At 44.5% G+C, this 17,737-nt stretch overlaps 1 protein-coding gene across 1 annotated transcript; it reads left to right on the top strand.

Annotated features, from left to right (window-relative positions):
- Positions 1-218: 218 nt before the first annotated feature.
- LOC100089986 (olfactory receptor 14A16-like) lies at positions 219-15,151 on the top strand. The gene is made up of 4 exons (XM_029070692.1): positions 219-566; positions 13,670-13,744; positions 14,200-14,448; positions 14,768-15,151. The coding sequence occupies exons 1-4, from the start codon at positions 219-221 to the stop codon at positions 15,149-15,151; spliced, it is 1,056 nt and encodes a 351-aa protein (XP_028926525.1).
- The last annotated feature ends 2,586 nt before the right edge of the window (positions 15,152-17,737 follow it).

Below are 17,737 nucleotides of genomic sequence, written 5' to 3'. Positions count from 1 at the left end.
CTAGATCTCTGCTATGTTTACACCACTGTTCCCAAATCACTTTTCAACTCTGACCAGTGATAAACCTATTTCCTTCCTGGAGTGTACTGCTCAAGTGCTTTTTCTGGATCTGTTTGCTTGCTCTGAAATCGCCATAGGTGATGTCCTATGATCGCTATGTTGCTATCTGCAGCCCCCTGTGCTATGAAGTCATCATGCACTGAACTGTCTATGTACAGATGGTGGCACTCTCCTGGTTCAGTGGGAGCCTGGCAGCAATCCTCCATGTGTCCAGCACCTTCTCTTTGCCTTTCTGTGGCCCCAATGTGATCTATCAGTTCTTCTGTGACATCCCCCAAGTAATAAGGCTTGCTTGCATGGATGAGATCCTTGGGGAAACTGGTGTGATCACTCTACTAGCCTGGGTGGCTTTCTCAGCTTTCATTCTAATTATTTACACTTACATCCACATCTTCTCCATTGTGCTGAGGATGCCTTCTGCTGAGAGTGGGTCCAAAGCCTTCTTTACCTTCCTGTCCCACCTCATTGTTGTGACCTTGTTCCTCTCCACAAGCACCTTTGAAAATGTAAAGCCACACTCAAACTCCCCATCTGGACTGGACCTGCTGGTGTCTGTGTTCTACACCGTGAATCTGTGTTCTACACCAACCCTGAATCCTCTTATCTAGAGCCTGAGGAACAAAGACATGAAGGCCGCCCTGGCGAAAGCCTTAAGGGGAAAATTTTCACTTAGAATAAATGAGATTTAGCTCTTTAGCCCACCCCAAGATATTGAATGAAGGGGAGACAGTTATTTTCTCAAAAAGTGGAGATTTCTTGCCTTCTGAACTTCAATAATAAATAGTAATGGTGATTTAAAGAGTTCGTACTATCTAATAAGTACTGGGGTAAATATAAAATAATTAGATCGAGCACAATCCCTGTACCATACAAAACTCATAATCTAATAGTCAAGGTGAGTGTGTATCATGCCCATTTTATCGAGGAAAAGAAGGTACAGGGAGATTAAATAATTTGTCAAGGTTAACAAGCAGGCCAGGGACAGATCTGAGATTAGAACCCTGGTCTTCTGATTCCCAGATCCATTTTATTTCCACTAAGTTAGGCCTCGACTAATAATAATAATTGTGGTATTAGGTGCTTACCATTTGCCAAGCACTGTACTAAGTTCTGGGGTAGACACAAGACCACCAGGATCCACACAGGGCTCACAGTCTAAATAGGAGGGATAACAAGTATTGAATCCCCACTTTGCAGATGAGGAAACTCACAGAGAAGTTAAGTGACTTGTCCAAAGTCCCCCAGCAGGTAAGGGGGAGAGTGAGAATTAGAACCCAAGTCCTCTGGCTCCCAGGCCTATGCTTTTCCCACTAGGCCACTCTGCTTTTCCTCCTACTCTGCTACTCTGCTAGAGATTCCCCTGCTTCTTCTCTCTGTTGGACCCTTTTTCCCTTGGGCCTTCCAGCTGGCCAGTGACTCAAGTTTCAAGTGAAGATGGAATGACATAATGGGAAAAGGGAGAGGAGAGTACACTCTGAATTCAATCAAAAAGTGAGTGTACTGTGTTGAGAGAGATGATGAGGGATGAGGAAGAGGGATGAGGAACAACCTCAGTTTCACCAAAAATAATTTTTGTCACAGCCAGTCAACTCTAGTGAGACCTTCCCTATGGAAAGTCAAGGAGGTGTAGCCTTTTCCACTGGTGCATAGCTGTGAAGAATGCAGCCACAGTGAACCAATGTCCCGACTATGATCGGACAATCCACCCTGAGGATGGAACTCTATAGCTTTTCCAGAAACACAGCCCTAGCCCAGCTGCCACTGGTGGGTTCATCAAGATAGGAAAAAATAGCTGGAGCAGCCATACCCAGGATTGGGTTTAACTTTAATTTCTATTTGGCAGCAGGATATGAGAATTACTGTTGAAATATCCAAATAACTTTGATCTCTCTCTCTTATGCCTGAAACCTTTGGCATCCCTATGTGCACCTCCCCACTTTATTCATTCATTCATTCATCCATCCATTCAATCGTTTTTATTGAGTGCTTACTGTGTGCAGAGCACTGTACTAAGAACTCGGAAATTACACTTTAGAAACAGAGGGAGACAATCCCTATTCAACAATGGGATCACAGTCTAGAAGCGGGGGGGAGACAGACAAGAAAACAAAGTAGAACAAGTAGACAGGCATAAATAGCATCAATATAAATAAATAGAATTGTAGATATAGGTAGGGGAGTAGAGCAGAGGGAGGGAGTTGGAGCGATGAGGAGGGGAGGAGGAGCAGAGAAAAGGGGGGCTCAGTCTGGGAAGGCATCCTGGAGAAAGTGAACTTTTAGGAGGGCTTTGAAGGCGAGAAGTGCGCTAGTTTGGCAGATGTGAGGAGGGAGGGCATTCCAGGTCAGAGATAGGACCTGGGCCAGGGGTCGATGGCGGGACAGGTGGGAACAAGGCACAGTGAGGAGGTTAGCAGCAGAGGAGCAGAGTGTGCTAGCTGGGCTGTAGAAGGAGAGAAGGGAGGTGAGGTAGGAGGGGACAAGATGATGGAGAGCTTTGAAGCAAATAGTGAGAAACTTTTGCTTGATATAAAAGTTGATAGGCAACCACTGACAATTTCTGAGAAGTGGGGTGACATGACCAGAGTGTTTCTGTAGAAAGGTAATCTGAGCTGCAGAGTCAAGTAAAGACTTCAGTGGGGAGAGACAGGCAGTTGGGAGATCACTCCTCCCATTTTCACCTTGAGTCCCTGGGCAGAGGTGAGAGGCTGAAGGACTGGAAACTGGGGTGGTCCAAGTCCTTTGGAGCAGGTTCACATTGTTTGCTCTCTCTCATCCTATTCCTCTTTTTTTTTTAATATATTCTTGGTAAATGTGTCCTATGTGATGAGCATTGTACTTCCGGTGACTCCTCTCCCACCCCCCTGCTATCGCTCCTAGATTCTGCCAACTTCCTGCTCCACCACATCTCGCCCACTCACCAACTTGGTCACACCATGGATCTCGTCATCTCCTACCGCTGCACTATCTCCTCCCTCACCAACTCTGAAATCACTCTCTCGGACCATAACCTTCTCACCTGCCTTCTCTCTCACACTCTCTCCCCCTGCAAATCTGTATTACTCCTCCACGTAGACCTCCGCTCTCTTGATCTCATCTTTCTCTCCAAAAGCACCTCTCTCCACCTTGCCTCCCTATCCTCTCTTCCCACTCTCGATAATCAGGTTACCACTCTCAACTCCACCCTTTCTACTCATCTCATCTCACCTGGGTCTCTGCCTCTGTCCGCCTCCTTTGCTCTTATGCTCGAGCTGCTGAGCGCTGCTGGCGAAGATCCAAGCACCAAGCGATTTGAAATTTATCCTTTCCTGCCTTAACTCTGCCCTCTGCTCCGCCAGGCAAAACTACTTTTCTTCCCTCATTGACGCCCATGCCCATCACCGCCGCCAATTGTTCTGGACTTTCAATTCTTTCCACAGGTCCCCTGTTCCTCCCCATCCCCCATCCCTCATCCTCAACGATCTGGCCACCTACTTCATCACGAAAATTAACACAATCAGGTCTGAGCTCCCCAAAGTCACCCCCGCTTCTGTGTGCCCTCCCCCAACCCTCTCCCCTACTTTCCCATCCTTCCCTGCAGTATCCTCAGAGGAGACCTCTTCCCTCCTCACAAGTGCCACCCCACTCCACCTGTCCTTCGGCCCCCATTCCCGCTCACCTTATAAAAACCATCACCCCTTCCATCCTCCTCTCCTGAACTTCTATCTTCAACCACTCACTCTCCAATGGCTTCTTCCCCTCTGCCTTAAAACATGCCCATGTCTCCCCCATCCTAAAAAAACCCTCTCTCGATCCCACTTCCCCTTCCAGTTATCGCCCTATTTCCTCCTACTCCTCCTTTCCAAACTCCTAAAATAAGTCATCTACACTAGCTGCCTTGAATTCCCCAACTCCAACTCTCTCCTGCACCCCCTCCAATCTGGCTTCCATCTCCTCCACTCTACTGAGACTGCTCTCTCAAAGGTCACCCATGGCCTCCTTCTTGCCAAATCCAAAGGTTCCTACTCTATCCTAATCCTTCTCAACCTCTCAGCTGCCTTTTACACTGTCGACCATCCCCTTCTCCTCCACACCTTATCTCACCTTGGCTTCACGGACTCCGTCCTCTCCTGGTTCTCCTCTCATCTTTCTGGCCGTTCTTTCTCGGTCTCCTTTGCGGGCTACTTCTCCCCCTCCCATCCTCCAACTGTAGGGGTTCCTCAAGGGTCAGTTCGTGGCCCTCTTCTGTTCTCCATCTACACCCACTCCCTTGGTGAACTCATTCACTCCCACAGCTTCAACTATCATCTCTATGCAGATGACACCCAAATCTACATTTCCTCCCCCATTCTCTCCCCCTCCCTTCAGGCTCATATCTCCTCCTGCCTCCGGCATGTCTTCACCTGGATGTCTGCCCACCACCTAAAACTCAACATGTCCAAAACTGAGCTCTTATCTCCCCTCCCAAACCCTGTCCTCTCCCTGGCTTCCCTGTCACTGTAGATGGTACAACCATCCTTCCCGTCCCACAAGCCTGCAACCTTGGTGTCATCCTTGACACTGGTCTCTCATTCACCCCACACGTCCAATCCGTCACCAATGCCTGCTGGTCTCGCCTTTACAATACTGCCAAGATCTGCCCTTTCCTCTCCATTCAAACGGCTATCTTACTGGTACAAGCTCTCATAATATCTGGCTGGATTACTGTGTCAACCTTCTCTCTGACCCCCCTTTCTCTTCTCTCTCCCCACTCCAGTCTATTCTTCATTCTGCTGCCAGGATCATTTTCCTGCAGAAACGCTCTGGGCATGTCACTCCCCTCCTTGAAAACCTCCAGTGGTTGCCCATCAGCCTCCACATGAAACAAAAACTTCTCACTCTGGGCTTCAAGACTCTCCATCACCTTGCTCCTTCCTACCTCACCTCCTTTCTATTGCTTACCCTGCACGCTCCGCTCCTCTGCCACTCACCTCCTCACCATCCCCCGTTCACTCTTATCCCTGCGTCGACCTCTGGCCCACATCCTACCACTGTCCTGGAATGCCCTCCCTCCTCACCTCCGCCAAAATAACTCTCTTCCCCACTTCAAAGCCCTACTGAGATCACCTCCTCCAAGAGGCCTTCTGAGACTGAGCTTCCCCTTTTCCCTTTGCTCCCTCTGCTCCCTCTCTGCTCCCCCTCCGCCCTCTGCTCCCTTCCCCATTCCCTCTTCACCTCCCCTCAGCTAAGCCTCCTTTCCCCCATTTCCCTGTGCTCCTCCCCCCTCCCTTCCCCTTCCCTCAGCACTGTGATCATTTGTATATATTTTTATTACCCTATTCATTTTGTTAATGAAGTGTACATCCCCTTGATTCTATTTATCATGATTATGTTGTCTTGTTTTTGTCCATCTCCCTCGATTAGACTGTAAGCCTGTCATTGGGCAGGGATTGTCTCTATCTGTTGCCGAGTTGTATAATCCAAGTGCTTAGTACAGTGCTCTGCACATAGTAAGCGCTCAATAAATTCCATTGAATGAATAATGAATGAATACTAAGTGCTGGGTAAGTACAAGCTAATCAATTAGACACAAACCATGTCCCACATGGGGCTCACAGTCTTAATCCCCATTTTACAAATGAGGAAACTGAGGCACAGAGAAGTTAAATGGCATGCCCAAGTTCACATAACAGATGCGTAGCAGAGCTGGTATTAGAATGCAGGTTGTTCTGACATGCAGGAACATGTTCTTTCCACTAGTCTTACTATTTCCTCCTCTCTTAAATTCTTCTTCTACCTCTCAATCTGGCAGAACAGAGCTCTCCTTATCATCAAAGTAAAACCCATCTCCTGAAATCATGGCTTTATTGATTAATTCACAAACTTCTCAATGTGCCACCTAAACATCCACCATTACCCATGTACATTTTTATTTGTTCCCTCAGCGCTGATATTCTCATGTCAATTTTTATTGAATATTTATTTTTATTTTATTCTTGATATAGATGTACCACTTACTGTTACACCCTTCTGCTTCCTCCTGTTCCCAATCTTTAATAAATTAATTTTGGGTGATTCCCTGATTAGAATGTACTATCCTTGAGGCCAGGTAATGTGTATTTTCTTCTGTTGTACTCTGCAACCATTTAGTATACACACTAGCACTCAATAGATGCTCAATAAATATGATTTATAGTTTTATTGATTGATGTTCTCCAGAATCCCTTTTCCTCGCCTTTTGAACTTGTATGCATGCTGCCTTTGTTAGACCCCCCTTGCCAAAGAACAAATGGAAGAAAAGGAGGAGGTAAAACAAGGAAGAGAGGATGAGAAGGGTGAGGAAAAGTCAAAAGAGAAAGAGAAACCTTCTCTTCTCTCTGCTTCTCTCTACTCTTCACCCTGAACATACCAGCTGGAGACTTGGGCCCAGCATTGCTATAACACTAAGTGTGTGAGCTAAAGGAGTTCTGTATTAGAGCACTCCAAGTGAGAGAAATCTTGTGGGTTTCATACTCTGTAATAATAATTCTGGTATTTGTTAATTGCTTGCTATATGCAAGCATTGTAATAAAAGTTGGGATCAGATAATCAGGTCAGACCCAATCCCTGTCCCATATGGAAATCACAGTCTAAAGTTTTTCTTGATTCTGAGAAAGCCGCTACCCCCCAAAAAGACCAACAAGTTTATGTATCTCCAAGTAGTGATGAAGCTGCCTCTTTTTATCCCAAATATAGCTGTGAGAATGGACTGACAGTATATCTTTTACTCAATCAATTAACCAATCAATGGTATTTATTGAGTGGTACTGTGTTCAGAGCTTTGTAATAAGCACTTGAGAAAGTGTAATACAACAGAAGTAGTAAATACCATCACTGGTAATTGACACATTATCAAGGAGGCAGAAGGAAGGAATGACGCAAGAGACCATTTTGGCCAAGCAGGAACAAAGGTCCTGTTTTTCTTTTCCTTCCTCATATTCCTAAGTATTGCTGCTCAGAGGAGCAGGCACAAACCTCCCCAGGAGATGTCTGATTAGACCTCAGGAATAGGGAGAGAGTGGAGACAGTTTGAATTGAACCCCAAGGTCCCATGGGGAAGTGATTTGGGTTTGTCTTGGTTTCGTCACTTGCTTCAGCCCTGAGCAGCTTTCCCCTTCTCAAAAAGGGGTATGGAGTGCCTCATTTCTATTGTTAGATTCCACAGACCTCCACTCTTTAGGACTCTATGGCAAGATCCCAGGGCATTCAGAGCACTTGGGGGTGGTTGAGAGAGGATGGAAAGAGGCCTCTTGAATGCAGATCCCAGAGTATCAGCTAAGCCTGATTCTGGCACTGGAGAAGTCCACAGTTTGGGCTGGTGGTGGCAACTTTCAGGCACCTCAGATCATTTCATTACTGGCAGGAAAGGAGGGCAAGGCCTCCCAGACACTGGACCTGTGAGCTATCTAGTTTTATGTTATAATTATGGTATTTAAACACTTACTGTCTTCCAAATAGTTGGGTAGATATAAGATAAACAAATCAGACAAAGGCCCTAATCCACAATCTAGGAAATAGGGAATGTCACTCTCTTATTCACACTGAAAGAATGAAGAAACTGAGGCACATAGACATTAAGTGACTTGCCCGAAGTCATCCAGTAGGCTAGTGGGATTAAATCAACTGTCTCCTGACTCTTAATTCCAAACTTTCCATCTGTCCATGCTGTGTCTCTATCACAAAGGGAAAATGGAGCCTTATGAATACAAAGGGGAGCAAAGGGCTCTAGTTCCAACCCTGACCAAAGCTTTCATTTGAAAGAAATGAAACAGCCAGAAATGCGATTTCAAACCAGACTCCTGTTTCCCTGGTCTCCTGTGTCTAGGTGTGGATTCCTCCATTATTCTGAGGTTGTGTGGGGTCAGATCCAGGGGTTTGTGTGTTGAAAGGTACTGAGTTGTAAAAATAGCAAGGTTGTACTAAGCACTTGGAATGTACAAATCGGCCACAGATAGAGACAGTCCCTGCCCTTTGACAGGCTTACAGTCTAATCGGGGGAGACAGGCAGACAAGAACAATGGCAATAAATAGAGTCAAGGGGAAGAACATCTCATTAAAACAATGGCAAATAAATAGAATCAGGGTGATGTACATCTCATTAAACAAAATAAATAGGGTGATGAAGATATATACAGTTATAGAGAGCTTGATTACTCAAAATCCAGTGGAAGACAGGCAGATGGTTAGGTCTGGATCTCCTCTGAAAGGTGCTCATGCTGTAGTTCTTGCATTCTTTGAAATATCCTGCTCATCTATATTGCTGACTACAAATAAGACAACATTTTGAATAAGAAAAGACTTTATTTTTTCAAAATCTTCTTACAGTACTCATCTCATTTATATACTCTGGATGAGACTGTGAGGTAGATAATAATAATGTTGGCATTTGTTAAGCACTTAGTATGTACAGAGCACCGTTCTAAGCGCTGGGGTAGATACAGGGGAATGAGGTTGTCCCACGTGAGGCTCACAGTCTTCACCCCCATTTTACAGATGAGGGAACTGAGGCACAGAGAAATGCAGTGACTTGCCCACAGTCACACAGCTGACAAGGGGCAGAGTCGGGATACAAATCCAAAACCTCTGACTCCCAAGCCCGGGCTCTTTCCAGTAAGCCTCGCTATCCTTATTTCATAGATAAGGAAATTTAGTCACAGGGAAGTCTAATGACTTACCTGATGTCATGCAGCAAGTAGGTGACCGATTTAGGAGGATAATCCAGGCCTTCTCAATCAATTGTATTTATTGAGCACCTGCTGTGGGTAGCTCACTGAACAAAATCCTTAGAAGAACAAACTAGAATAGACATGAATTCTGCCCTTAAGGATCTTAGAATATAACACAGAAAACCACATTAAAATAAATTATGGCTAGGAGGAAGTAAATGAGCATGAATATGTATGCCTACAAAGGCTCCAATTGGTTGAGATTGCATAGGGGGCAAAGAAGCACTGAAATATCAGCTGGGGAATATAAAGTGGAGAGAGGAGAAATTCACTAGGGAAAGCCTTCTGAGGTTGGTGTGATTTCAAAGGTGATTTAAAGATGGGGAGATCAATCTGTTAGTAAGAAGGAGGAATTTCCAGGCAGGAGGGAGGCTATGAACAAGAGCTTAGCTGGAGACACAAGAAAGAGGCAAATTTTGTAGGAAAGATTAAGAAGAATGAACACTGAAAGCTAGGGAAGAGAATGCAGAAGTAGGAGAGAGAGAGATAACTTACTCTATTCCTTTAAATCTTTGCCAAAGATTTTCTGCTTCATGCAGACAGAAACTGGCAATCATTGGTGGAGTCTCCTGATTTTCAAATCCATGGACTTTCTACTGGCCCAAGCTGCCATTTCAGTTTTGGGGAGGTAGAATACTGTTGGTGGGTCCTGACATCGAGGGGTTAGACAGGGGAGAGTGGCGTGTATAGTTTCATGAGACAGAGCTCAAAACTATGGGAAAACCATAGGTCAGAATCCGCAACTCTCTTATCCATGATCGGTTCTGAATTCTGAGGCAAACAATGGTCCTCTTCCTGAGGAGATCAACTGATAGAGAGAGAGAGAGAGAGAGAGAGAGAGAGAGCGAACAAAATGGATGAACAAATAGAGAAATAGGCAACATATAAGCAGGCAGACTAATAGATGGTCAGACGCAGCTAATCAGATAGGTAAATTGTTAGACATAGGACTCCCCTCTATCAGAAAGTACAAAGGTCGTTGTTCCTGGAGTTTTTGCAGGGCTCAAATATTTCCCATAATGCAATGGTGTAGACATGGGGATGTGTTTCCAATCATTGGGATCCACACAAACTACCTGGGCCGAACTCAGCTGATCTCCAAAACCAAGGAAAAAAGTTTCTCTTTAGCCAGGTAAGAAGGCTAAGGGATTGCTCAAATAACTTTATGGATATAGGGAAGATGATGAAATTGAGAATGGGAACAAGTGCTTCTCTACCCCTACAACATGTAGCAAAAGGAAAAATGAGCTGAAACTGCATTATGAGGGGTGTGAGTGAGCTAGAAGAAAGGGACAAGTACCTGGTAGTATCTGGATAACCTCCAGAAGCAGTGTCAAAAAAAGGGTCTAGTGTCTATTCTCTGGGGATTTATTAAAAAAACAGAGTGTGCTTTGGTATGGCTGGAATGTTTCAGTGTGGGCTGACATGGAGGCCAGGTGGTGGAGGATGTGAACTCTGGTGGTTTCCATCTAGAAACACTTTTGAGCCAATAGAGAAAAACAGTTCTGTGAGTATAAAATGCATGGCAGATTTTGTCTAAGATCCTCAGCCAGTCAGTAAATTGTCAGTCAATCTTATTTATTGAGCATTTACTGTGTGCAGAGCACTGTACTAAGTGCTTGGGAGAGTACAATATAACATAAACAGACACATTCCCTGCCCACAATGAGAGTACAGCCTAGAGAGCTTACAGTCTAGAGGGAAGGACCTGTTTTGGTTTACTAAGCTTGAAACAGTCAATTGTGTATGAGGCACTTTCAAAGACTTCACCATTCGTGGTATTAAATTAATATGTACTGACTGTAAAGGACCATGCTCATTTTTTGAAAAAGTACAGCAGAAACATTCGACTCCATCAGTGTCTTCCAGGAGTTGCAACTTAATAACACAAGCAATAAATAAGTGTGGTCGAGAAGAGGGGAAGGAAAGAGAGGAGTTGGAGAGAGGCTGGAGTAGCCCAGACCACCACATCCTTCATACAGTTTGGAAATTGGGGAGATTGCAGAATGGTGGATGTGTCACATCAGTGGCATTTATTTGGAGCTTACTTAGTATGTTGAGCACTGTACTTAGTACTTGGTAGAGTACAATTCAGTAGAGTTGGTAGGCATGATCTTTTCCCTCAAGGAGCTTACAAAAGCTTCCGTGCACTGGTACACCCTGGTTCCTGTACAGTGTCTTTGGAGGATAACAAATCTACCCATCACAGAATGGCCAGAAGATGAGAAGAGAGAGCCTTGGATTTAATGTTTCTTTTGAAGAATAGTCTTTCCAAGTTGAGAACTGGAAGAAGAGGAAATTTACCTAAAAAGACCGCTCTGATGACAAATTCAACTGAATCGTCTTTGACACTACTGTCATTTTCCTGTTTGTTTTAAGACAAAGCAACTTAGAAAGGACATTTAGCTGATGTTAAAGAAGAATGCTAAAGTTTGTGGAAAATCTCCAAACCCATGCCCCTTACTAAACTGAAAAAAGAATTACACTCAATCTTGACCAATCAAATGAGTAAGGTATAGTGGTGTCTGCTGCTGCAGAGGTCTCAGAGATACTCTGCTCTATGACTACAGGGTGCACACATTCTACCAGCCACATCACAGTACAACCCCTGGGTAACATAGGAATTGGGCAAGGGAATGTATATATCTCTTCACAAACCATCATCTTACTCCAAACCAAAACAGAGACCATGTACTACTAGAAATAGAATATGCCTTCCCCTCTTATCCACTGATCTGTGAGCAATAGGCAAAGGTAAAGAAAAAAGGTACTGTCTTTTCATGGATACTATGTGCAAGTGACCCTTTCTCAAAGACACTCATACTCAAGGTGCAGCCTCACCCTCATCAGTAGCATCATCTTTGAATGATAGCACAACCTGGGCATTATCTGGCAAGTCAGTGCAGCTTTGAAATCTGTCACTTTTTGTGTCTCCAACCTTCTCCCTCCTCTCATGGCCTTATGGTAGGCAGAATTAATGTTTTACATTTATACAAGTTAGACTACTTAGATGGAGGATTTGTGTGTGTCTGTGTCTATTTGTGTGTGTATGTGTGTTGCGTGTACACAAAAATACACTGTTCTTTTATTCAGAGAGCAATAAAGTAATGAATGCTCATGACTTTCTCCTGTGAGCTAAAACTACTGAGGGTCAGCACAATTTACCCAGTCCCGCTACTGCCAACAACTGGGGAAAGGAAGCATTGCCTGGGACCATAAGAAAATTCCAGTGAAAGAGAGGGCCCATTTTCTTAAAATCCTCTCCATCCATACTGGTACCACACTAATTCAAGCACTTATATCCCACTTCGACTATTACATCAGCTTCCTTGCTGACCTCCTTCTCTTCAGTCCGTACTTCGGTTCTTTTCCCGAGATTATTTTTCTCAAAAAAGTTCAGTCCATCTCTCCCAACTCCTCAAAATGCTCCAGTGGTTACTCATCCATTTCTGCACTGGACAGAGGCTCCGCACCATTGGATTTAAGGCATTCAATCAACTCTCCCCTTCCTACCTAACCTAAGTTAATTTCAAATTACAATCTAGCCAGCACATATCACTCCTCCAGTGTCAAGCTACTCACTATTTCTTAACCTCATCTTACTCATTCATTCATTCAATAGTATTTATTGAGTGCTTACTATGTGCAGAGCACTGTACTAAGCACTTGGAATGTACAAATCGGCCACAGATAGAGACAGTCCCTGCCCTTTGACAGGCTTACAATCTAATCGGGGGAGACAGGCAGACAAGAACAATGGCAATAAATAGAGTCAAGGGGAAGAACATCTCATTAAAACAATGGCAAATAAATAGAATCAGGCTGATGTACATCTCATTAAACAAAATAAATAGGGTGATGAAGATATATACAGTTGGGTGGAGGAGTACAGTGTTGAGGAGATGGGATGGGAGAGGGGGAGGAGCAGAGGGAAAGGGGGGAGAAGAGGGTTTAGCTGTGGAGAGGTGAAGGAGGGTTGGACGGAGCAGAGGGAAAAGGGGGGAGCTCAGTCTGGGAAGGCCTCTTGGAGGAGGTGAGCTTTAAGTAGGGATTTGAAGAGGGGAAGAGAATTAGTTTGTCGGAGATGAGGAGGGAGGGCATTCCAGGACTGCGGGAGGACGTGGCCCAGGGGTCGACGGCAGGATAGGCGAGACCAAGGGACGGTGAGGAGATGGGGGCAGAGGAGCAGAGTGTGCGGGGTGGGGGTTGAAAGAGAGAAGGGAAGAGAGGTAGGAAGGGGCAAGGTGATGGAGAGCCTTGAAGCCTAGAGTGAGAAGTTTTTGTTTTGATAAGCTTAAAACTGGAGGTTTTTAAGAAGGGGAGTGACATGCCCATAGTGTTTCTGCAGGAAGATGAGCCGGGCAGCGGAGTGAAGAATAGACTGGAGCGGGGCTAGACCTCACCGACCACCTCTTTCTCCTTCCCTTCTGTCCTGGAATTCCCTCCTCATTCCAGTGCCTCAGACCATCATTCTGGCCATCTTCAAGGTCTTACTAAAATCACACCTCCTCCAAGAGACTTTCCCTGACTAACCCCTCATTTTCCCTACTACTTGTTTTCCATTCTGCATTGCCTATGTACTTGGGTCTGTATTCCTTAAACACTTTGATCCTTTTCTTCACATCTCTTTTAAGCACCTCGATACTTACCCCAGCCCTAACCCCACAGAAGTTATGCACAAATCCTTATACACTGGTGCTTACCCTATCTGTAATTTGTTTTATTATCTGCCTTCCCCACGTTGTGTGTAAAAACCTTGAGGGCAGGGATCATTTCTACTAATTCTATTTTATCGGATTCTCCCAAGTGCTTAGTATACAATCTGCACACAGTAAGCATTCACTTAATACCGTTGATGTATTGACTAATTCAGTGACTGATTCATTCAGGCACTGATAGAAAGCCAAGAGAACCTCCCTGAAAGATCCAGCCACCAGGAGAAGGACCCCGATCCACCTGTTCTGGTAAAGGAAAAAGGATATGTTCTTGCCTATAAAGAAAGAAGCCAGGTCAACTAACTTCCAGTCCCAAGCTTTTTTTCCCCCTAGATCCAATGGCCTATGAGGCAAGAAACTGGGTTGTAGCACCCTAGAGCCCAGAATTACTTAATTTGGCACTTGTCAGGAATGCTGTAGGGTGGCTTTGAAGCACGGGAGCTTCTCCTGTTAGGTGGTTGATGGATCTCCTTCCAGAAGTTGTACCCATTGGGTGAGGGATGTTGTTGTCCAACAGGGAAGGCCCTGTGAATGTAAGCAAACATTCTATGGGCTGATGGGGTTGTGTAATGTTGAGTATCCTCCTCATATCTAGCAGGGTGAGTGATGGGGGATTTCCTCAGAGAAAGATGAAGGAGGCATTTTCTAGCACAAGAGAGGGGAGTTATAGGCAATGCTTACCTCCCCTCTTCTCCTCATCTTAGACAAACCTTCACATCTTCAATGCAGAAATGGCCAATCACACATCAGTGATTGAATTCCTCCTCATGGGTTTCTCTGATGAGCATGATTTGCAACTTGTCCATGCCACAATGTTCCTTCTAATGTATCTTATGGCACTGGTGGGAAATTTCATCATCACCGTCATCACTCTGGACCGGTGCTTCCATACCCCCATGTACTTCTTCCTCAATAATTTGTCATTCCTAGATCTCTGCGTCATCTCCACTACTGTACCCAAGTCCACCTTCAATAACCTGACACACAGGAAGGCTATTTCTTTCTTGGAGTGTTGTTTTCAAGTCCTTCGTAGTTTTTTGGCTGTTCAGAAGTAGCCATCCTCACAGTGATGTCCTATGACTGCTATGTGGCCATCTGCCATCCCCTGCACTATGAGGGAGGTCATCATGAGCAGAGGGGCCTATGTGAAGATGGCCTCCCCTTCTTGGCTCAGTGGGGGGCTTTGCCACAATCCTCCATGTTTCCAATACTTTCTCCTTGTCCTTCTGTGGGCCCAGTGTGATCTACCAATTCTTCTGTTACATTCCCCAGGTGCTGAGACTCACCTGCTCGAATGAGATCTCCGAAGAAGTGGGGATCATTTGTTTAATTTCCTCTCTGGCTATCTTGTGCTTCCTTCTGATCATTTATTCTTACACCCACAGTTTCTCCACTGTGCTGAGGATCCCCTCTGCAAAAGGTCAGTCCAAAGCTTTCTCCCCCTGCCTTTCTCACCTCGCTGTTGTGACCTTATTCCTCTCTACTGGGACGTTTGAATATCTCAAGTCACCATCAGGGTCCCACTCCCTTCTGGATCTGTTCGTGTCCAGGTTCTACACCATGGTGCCGCTAACCCTGAACCCTGTCATCTACGGCCTAAGGAACAAGGACATGAAGGCTGCTCTGGGGAGGATCTGGAGGACAAAGGATGGTTGAGCCCACCTGAGGGTGAGGGTTAAGAGGGAAGGATGCAGTAAGTAGGGAGTCGTTGTGCTAAGAGAGGACCTGGGTTGTAATTCTGGCTTCACCACTTGTCTGCTGTGTGACCTTGGTCTAGTCACTAGCCTTCTCTGTGCCTCAGTTACCACATCTGTACAATGGGAATTAAGACTTTGGGCTCCATATGTGATAAGGACTGTGTCCAATCTGATTATCTTGTATCTACCTCAGTGTTTTGAACAGGGCTTGACACATAATATGTGCTTATCAAATACCATTATTTTATTATTGTCATGAGAAGGATCTGTCTAAAAAATGTCACTCCATGATTTCCCCCCCTCCCCACCTGCTGTTTCTGCCTGGTTCCGTTGGGGATAAACCTTGACACATACTCTGATCTTAGCCTCTCAGGGTCGTGAGGGAAAGTGAAGGAAACTGACCTTTTTTCTCCCCACTTTTCTGCAAAGCTTATTCTTCTTTCTTCTGAGCTTCAGCTCACTGCTAGGATCAGAAGTGGGAATCTGGAGGGGATCTGGCAGGGCAAGAGAGGAGAAGCAGAAGGTTGATCTCCATTTTCTGTTTACATGTCATGAACAGGAGAATTTGCTAAAAGATTCCATAAGCCTTTGGCATGGGAAAAGCAGGCAGGGAAGCAGGTTCCTCTACTACTTGAAAATGCATACATTACAGGGACTCATAAATAAACAGATATACTAACACATGGCCACACACCTACATAGACACAACGATACAGTCACATACACTTTTAGAGATACACATATCTGCCTCATGACCACAGACATGCACCAGCAGCTGCTGCTCTGTGTACCTGTTAATCTGAATGGGATTATGGGAAAAGAGAACTTGGCTCTTTACCTGGTTTTCTTGATTAACTGGTTAACTTCTTGTCACTCCAGCCATAGAACCAATGCAGTCTTCTTAACCTCAAAAAGGCCTAAAAAGGCAATGCTTAGTCTCATATTCTCTCAATCAACTGATCAATTGTATTTACTGGGTGTCCATCAAAATATAGTACTAAAATTATGGAATTGATAAAAAAAAAAGTCACACATGTCCCCTGTCATCGGGGACCACACAAGCCAATGGGAGAATTAGAAAGATTAAAAGTATTTACAATCTTGGGGGAAAAAAGGAAGAAGGAAAAAGAAGGATAAAGCAGCCAGTAGTACAAATGCATGAAAAAAACCAACAGTTGCATAGATAATTGGATGTACCAGTAAAAGTATCAATAGGTATACAAGAAAATGTGGAATATATCTGCATACATTCCTACATAAAGTCTGATAATAGGAATAAAGTACACAACTGCTGAGGGTTGCTGTCCCATCTAGATTGATTCATAAAATTAATCCCTTGTCCACCAATGTTTGCCTCTGTTTTGGATGAAAGGTCTGATCCAGATACCTTCCCCAATTAAGCTCTCTTTTCCCCATCTCCCTCTCCCTTCGTCATTTACACACTTGGAACTTTGACCTCTAGGTATTTGGTATTTGTCCCACTGTCAATCTCACAGCACTTATGTACAAAACTTTAAATTATAAATTATTTATTCATGCTAATGTCTCTCTCCCCCTCTAGACTGTGAGTTCATTATTGGCAAGCAGTGTGTCGGCTAACCTTGTATTATACCCTCACAAGCACTTAGTACATTGCTCTGCACATAGTAAGCCCTCAGTAAATACCATTGATGATATTGCTATTGATGATGGTGATGATGATAATAATCTACAAGGCTGTGCATTGTAAAGATGTTACGGAATTATGACTTGTATGTTTCAAAAACCTTTTCCCAAACAGATATGGATTGCTGAGATGGAGGGGATCCATCTGGAAGACCATTGCATCCAAGGAGCTATCTTCAGTGGCCATGTTCAGCCACTGTGTTTCGTCAAGGGACCTTGGGATCTCCACCCAGAATGGAATTCTACCCAAAACAGACAGGAATATGAGGTAACATTCCCCCTTGCTGCTGCAGCAAATAAATCCTTAATAACACTCATTTTCACAATGCCAAGTGTATATAAGCACTTAACACAGTGCTCTGCACATAGTAAGCACTCAATAAATATAATTGAATGAATATTCCACTAATTGTTTCCCTGATGTAGGAGAGCAGCAAGCCCTTGCAGCTGGTGAACCTCTCCTCAGACCAAGGATTGCATTCCACACCAAAAGAAGATTTAGCATTCCTTCATGACACAGGGGGCCCTGTGGCAGGAGGGGCACTAACTGAGCTATATCTCATTTTTCTCATTTTATTATTCTGTGCCTGCATAAGTTCTTTAGTAAAGATTTCTAGAATTGCTATTTAAATCTCCATGTGGTTTGCACTATTCTTGGTGGTGTTTGTGGAAGCCACACCAGAGCCCAAGTCTCTTGAGCTGAGTAGGTGGGCAGGAAGTGATTACAACATGAGCCAACACACACACACACATACACAGACAGCAGCCCTTCACAACAGAAGACAGTGCTACTCATCATTTTCTGAATTTGCATGGGGTCTAGAGAAGTCTGACATCTGAACAACAAGTCCTCTCCAACAACCAACTTGAAAATGATTTA

This window comes from Ornithorhynchus anatinus, chromosome 8, assembly GCF_004115215.2.
Source record: "Ornithorhynchus anatinus isolate Pmale09 chromosome 8, mOrnAna1.pri.v4, whole genome shotgun sequence".
Lineage (NCBI taxonomy): Eukaryota > Metazoa > Chordata > Mammalia > Monotremata > Ornithorhynchidae > Ornithorhynchus > Ornithorhynchus anatinus.
Note: the sequence above shows the minus strand (reverse complement) of the source record. Positions and strands in the feature narration are given on the sequence as shown.